Here is a 6,000-nt window from a genome sequence, read left to right on the forward strand (position 1 = left end):
ACACCTTTGGACGTTTTTACAATTGCTCAGCTTGAGAGTTCTCCTGTTACAGACGAAATGATTCAGAGAGAAACCAGGAGAGATCCTGCATTGTTTCAGGTATATTTAGCTATACAGTCTGGCTGGAATGCAGAGCAGAAGATTTGTTTCACACAATTTCATCAGTGCCGTGATGAACTAACTCTAGATGGTGGTTGTGGGGATTAAGAGTTGTTGTACTTCCTAAGTTGCGAACTCGAGTTTTGGAGGAGCTTCATGTTGGGCATCTAGGAGTGGTAAAGATGAAATCACTTGCTAGAAGCTTTGTATGGTGGCCTGGAATAGATCAGCAGATCGAGCAGCTCGCCATGCATTGTTCAGGATGTCAACATGTGCAAAAGATGCCAAAGACTGCACCACTACATCCTTGGGAGTGGCCTGCGTTAGCATGGCAAAGGATCCATGTGGACTTTGCGGGTCCTTTCATGGGCACCACATTTCTGGTTGTGGTCAATGCGTGTTCAAAGTAGCCAGAAGTGTTCAGTATGACCTCCACAACCGCCGCCCAAACTGTGACGGTTCTGAGAGAACTTTTTGCAAGGACTGGTGTACCAGAACAGCTGGTGAGTGACAATGGTATCAAACATGTGACCTCAGCGCCCTACCACCCAGCTACAAATGGCTTAGCTGAGAGATTTGTGCAAAGCTTGAAAAATGCACTAGGGGCCATGACATGTGAAAAGATCACACTGAACCAGAAGCCACACAATTTTTTGTTGTATATATCGAAATGCAACTCATGTCACCAAAAATCAAACACCTGCCATGTTGTTCCTGGGTAGAGCCTTACGTTCAAGGCTGGATTTGTTTAAACCCAATTTCAGGAGGACTGTACACGACAGACAGATGAAGCAATCACAAGGAGGAGGAAAAACGAGAGAGTTGGAAATAGGAGATAGTGTGCTTGCTAGGAACTACAGAGGAGATCATAAATGGACTCCTGCAAAAGTCAAAGAAAGAACAGGACCACTCTCATATACAGACGACACATTGATCAGTTGAGAAGATCAAATGTTTATCTGGAAAGTGTTCCCACAAGTGTTCCATTCACCACTGCTGATACTGTTTCCAGTGGAAGTGATGCAACAACACTTCAAGATGGCACTGTATCTTCCAGTGAAGTGCCACAAGCACTATTTCCAACCTGTGAAGAGAAACGTTACCCTACCCGTGCACGGAAAACACCAAACCGTCTGGATTTGTGAAAAGAAACCTAGAGTGGGACATTATAGTCATACAGTAGCATAAGTTTGTTCCTTTAAAAAAAAAATGTTTTGTTAAAAGAGAAATATTGTTTGTTTAAGATTTTCTTATCTAAGGGGGGAGGAAGTGTAGTGTATTGAGTAGAATGCACTTAGAGTAAACTCAGGAATACTGCTTGGCCACTCTAGGTTAACTCTGGGTTAGAATTTGGTTGGCCAATTAGTTGTCTAAAAGAAGAGACACATGTGTTCACAAAGTTGGTCATTCTGATATTGCACAGTAAAACAAATGAAGAATTGCCCATCGTTGTCTTGACTCTGATTTGTATTGTTTAAATAGACAAACACAACAGTAATCACCAGTCTGACGTGTTCTCGCTTGAGGTACTTCTCGCTGTAGAACTGCTCCTGTCTCAGCGTGAGGAGCTGCTGCTGCTGCTGATCCTTCAGTTCACTGAGTTTCTGACCTCTCTCCTGCTCCAACGCCATCAGATCCGGATTCTGATGGGAGACGCTCCTGCAGGGACACGAGTGTTCAGACCCACCGAACCAGCGCAAACACAGGCCCACCTCAACCAACTTACTGAACTCACCCACCTCACCCAGCCCACTCACCTCACCCAACTCACCCACCTGACCCAGCTCACCCAACACATTCAGCTCATCCAGCTCACCCAACTCACCCAGCCCACCCAACTCACTCACCTGACCCAGCTCACCCAACACATTCAGCTCATCCAGCTCACCCAACTCACCCAGCCCACCCAGCTCACCCAGCCCACCCAGCTCACCCAGCCCATCCAACTCACCCAGCCCACCCAACTCACTCACCTGACCCAGCTCACCCAACACATTCAGCTCATCCAGCTCACCCAACTCACCCAGCCCACCCAGCTCACCCAGCCCACCCAGCTCACCCAGCCCATCCAACTCACCCAGCCCATCCAACTCACTCAGCCCATCCAACTCACCCACTTCACCCAGCTCACCCAGCTCACCCAACTCACCCAACTCACCCAGCCCACCCAGCTCACCCAGCCCATCCAACTCACCCAGCCCATCCAACTCACCCAGCCCATCCAGCTCACCCAGCCCATCCAACTCACCCAGCCCATCCAACTCACCCACTTCACCCAGCCCACCCAGCTCACCCAACTCACCCAACTCACCCAGCCCACCCAGCTCATCCAACTCACCCAGCCCATCCAACTCACCCAGCCCACCCAGCTCACCCAGCCCATCCAACTCACCCAGCCCATCCAACTCACCCACTTCACCCAGCTCACCCAGCTCACCCAACTCACCCAACTCACCCAGCCCACCCAGCTCATCCAACTCACCCAGCCCATCCAACTCACCCAGCCCACCCAGCTCACCCAGCCCATCCAACTCACCCAGCCCATCCAACTCACCCACTTCACCCAGCTCACCCAACTCACCCAACTCACCCACTTCACCCAGCTCACCCAACTCACCCAGCTCACCCACCTCACCCAACTCACCTCTTCTGCAGGGCCGACCTGCGCCGCAGGAACTCGCTCAGCAGATGCTTCTGTTTCGACACGTGTTCGTTGATCAAGTCATTGGTTTTCTTGTTGTGTTTCTTCATGACCTCCTTTAATTCCTTGTACTGCCTCTTCTTTTCCCTCGAATAACCTTTCAGCTGTTTCAGTTCATCTACAGTCTGAGCGTCCACCTCTGTCAAGCACACACACACACACACAAAAAGGTGTCCAGACGTCCTTGTTTTCCGGGGACAGTCTCAGTTTTTGGTGTTCTGTCCCCGGAAATGTCCCTGTTTTACAGTTCGTTCAACATAAAGCAGCCTGCTGGTTATAGGAGCGATCGTGTAGTGATAATTTCCGCCAACAAATGGCGCTGCGAGCTACACTGGTTCTACTTGGTCAAGCATGCATCTCTACTTCATGAAGAACGTAACCTGGACGAGACAAGAGCAGAGCACCGTTATCGTCAAATATCAAAAGAAACATTGTTATTGCTTTCAAGGTAGTAGCATACTAGCTATTCATGATAAATGAAAGTAATATTGTTTGTATGTGCTTTATAATAGTTCTACTTCTACGCTAATATTAGTGTCTTTGTTTATCCCGAGGTTTTCCCGCAGCCTGCCGGATCCAGGCCGTGTCCAGATCTGACGAAGGAGATTCACCTGGACCCGATGACAATGCAGTGCTGAAGTATCCACTATCCTCTCCCTATGGAGGATCCCTTTCCCACTCTACAGATAAAGCGCTGTGAATTCAGTTCGCGTACCCCGAAGTGATAAAATAAAACAAAATTCCGTATCAAAATTTATAGGCAAGAAAAGTAGTTTGTTTAGGCTGGGTTGTATGAATTACAAACCTGCGCACATATTTTAAAAAGCACATAACTATAGAATTCTGAATGAGCATGTGAACGCCGTCAGCGTTAATCACAGGTTCGCGTTTAAAGTCTGATCATTTCGACGGAGGTGAATCAATCAAAGTTAACTTTAGCTGGAAGTAACATTATTCAAGAACCGCTATAACGCCAAACAATCTGTTACCTTAAATTATATGTTTATCTCTGTAAAGCTGCTTTGAAACAATCCATTGTTAAAAGCGCTATATAAATGAAGATGACTTGACTTGACTAATAGGGTGCGTGATTGTTTTGCACAAGTTTAAACATCCCCAAATGTTCCACAGTCCCAACGCCGTAATTTACACTCATCTTAAATATATATATACACACACTATATTGGCAAAAGTATTTGGACAACCCTCCAAATCATTGAATTCAGGTGTTCCAATCACTTCCATGGCCACAGTTGTATAAAATCAAGCACCTAGGAATGCACACTGGTGGGAATCAGTGGTGTAAAGCGTGGGATGCAGTGGTGCCAAGCAGTCGTCATTGAACTCTAGAGCAGTGGACACGTGATCTTTGGAGTGACGAATCACGCTTCTGATGGACGAGTCTGGGTTTGGTGGTTGCCAAGAGAACTGTACATGCCTGACTGCATTGTGCCAAGTGTAAAGTTTGGTGGTGGAGGGGGGGTGGAGGGGGGGTTATGGTGTGGGGTTGTTTTCAGGGTTTGGCTTCTTAGTTCCAGTGAAAGGAACTCTTAATGCTTCAGCTTACCAAGACATTTTGGACAATTTCATGCTCCCAACTTTGTGGGAACAGTTTAGGGATGTTCCTGTTCCAGCATGACTGTGCTCCAGTGCACAAAGCAGGACCATAAAGACATGGATGAGGAGTTTGGTGTGGAGGAACTGGACTGGCAAAGGGTCCTGACCTCGACCCGATAGAACAGCTTTGGAATGAGTTAGAGCGGAGACTGAGAGCCAGGCCTTCTCGTCCAACATCAGTGCCTGACCTCACTAATGCACTTCTAGAAGAATGCTCAAAAATTCCCATAAACACACTCCTAAACCTTGTGGAAAGCCTTCTCAGAATAGTTATTGCTGTAAAGGGTGGGCCAACTCCATATTAAACCCTACTAATTAAGAATGGGATGTCAATAAAGTTTCATGTCCATGTAAAGGCAGACGTCCCAAAACCTTTGGCATATATATATATATATATAGTCAAGTCACCTTCATTTATAAAGCGCTTTAAACAGTATGGATTGTTTCAAAGCAGCTTTACAGTTATTGTAGAAATTACCATAACAGATTGTTTAGGCAGTACAACAGCATTAGGATAAAGTTATTGTCCAGCTAAAGTTACGAAGATCATTAGTTATTAACTTAGGGGCCGCTAACACGACACCGCTCTAACAGAAAAATTCTTAATGCGCTCCGGCCGCTCGTCCGCACAAAACAGTGCCTGTGTCTCGAGAACGCACTCCCTGAAATAGGTTCGAAGGTGCAAAAGATTATCCTGCATCTCTGCACAAACCTCAAAAACGCAAACCCGCGAAAATGACGGCGTGCACATGCGTATTACATGTTCAGTTTGAATATATATGTGCGCAGGCATGTAGTCCTTCTTCACAAATCAACCCTCAACAAACTACTTGTCTGGTCTTAAAAATATATAATACAGAAATTTGTCGCGTCTGCGTAGCCACGCGAACCGGAATTATCCCGACAACGCTTTTATCTGTACAGGGGTAAAGGGAGGGAGGCCTTCACAGGGGACCGACTAGTTGACACTTCATATACATAATTAAAGAATTACACTTGCAACAAATACATTTACAGAATACACATAAGCCTATAATGTAAAAAAAAAACAAGTCCAATTAAGAATTGTATAATCATTTTCAAGCACAAACGTCACAAAACATTTGAAGTAAAAAAGTTGTAATTTCTGTATACAGTATAAACAGCTTGTGAAAATGAAACAGCTCTGCAGTCATTATTCAGTTCAGTTCAGTCCAAGTTCTGTTCTCATCTGATAGTGTCAGATCAGTAATATTGCTGGATATTACGCGTTTTTTTAACATGTCTATGTCCTTAAGAATGTGTATGATCATGAGATCAAAATCATTTAATCATTGATGAACTTTATAACTTTACTTAACCGATCTGAATGATGACTCTATTGTCTTCTGTAGAGCTGGATCTGAATGTCTCTCATATCTGATGACGCTTTTGCTTCATTGATTCTGTTATTTTCCTGTTTATTTATTGTGAAGCTGCTTTGAAACAATCTGAACTGTATAAAGCGCTGTGGAAATAAAGCTTAAATCAGTGTAAGGAAGTATTTGAGGAGCTCTAATCATCGTTTACACCTGGATCAACATCCGTCTCTGGGGATCTGATCA

General features: G+C 45.3%; 1 protein-coding gene across 2 annotated transcripts in view; it reads right to left on the reverse strand.

Moving 5' to 3' along the window:
* Positions 1-6,000, reverse strand: part of LOC130078821 (1-phosphatidylinositol 4,5-bisphosphate phosphodiesterase beta-1-like) — a 66,859-nt gene that overhangs the window by 52,447 nt on the left and 8,412 nt on the right. For both annotated transcript variants that reach the window (XM_056244510.1, XM_056244511.1), the window contains exons 8-9: positions 2,744-2,939; positions 1,602-1,758 (exon numbers count right to left, since the gene is read on the reverse strand). In XM_056244510.1, coding sequence (XP_056100485.1) covers positions 1,602-1,758; positions 2,744-2,939 — 353 coding nt within the window. The remainder of the gene's footprint in view (positions 1-1,601; positions 1,759-2,743; positions 2,940-6,000) is intronic.

This window comes from Rhinichthys klamathensis, unplaced genomic scaffold (assembly GCF_029890125.1).
Source record: "Rhinichthys klamathensis goyatoka isolate OS25496 unplaced genomic scaffold, OSU_Roscu_1.1 h1tg000997l_1, whole genome shotgun sequence".
NCBI lineage: Eukaryota > Metazoa > Chordata > Actinopteri > Cypriniformes > Leuciscidae > Rhinichthys > Rhinichthys klamathensis.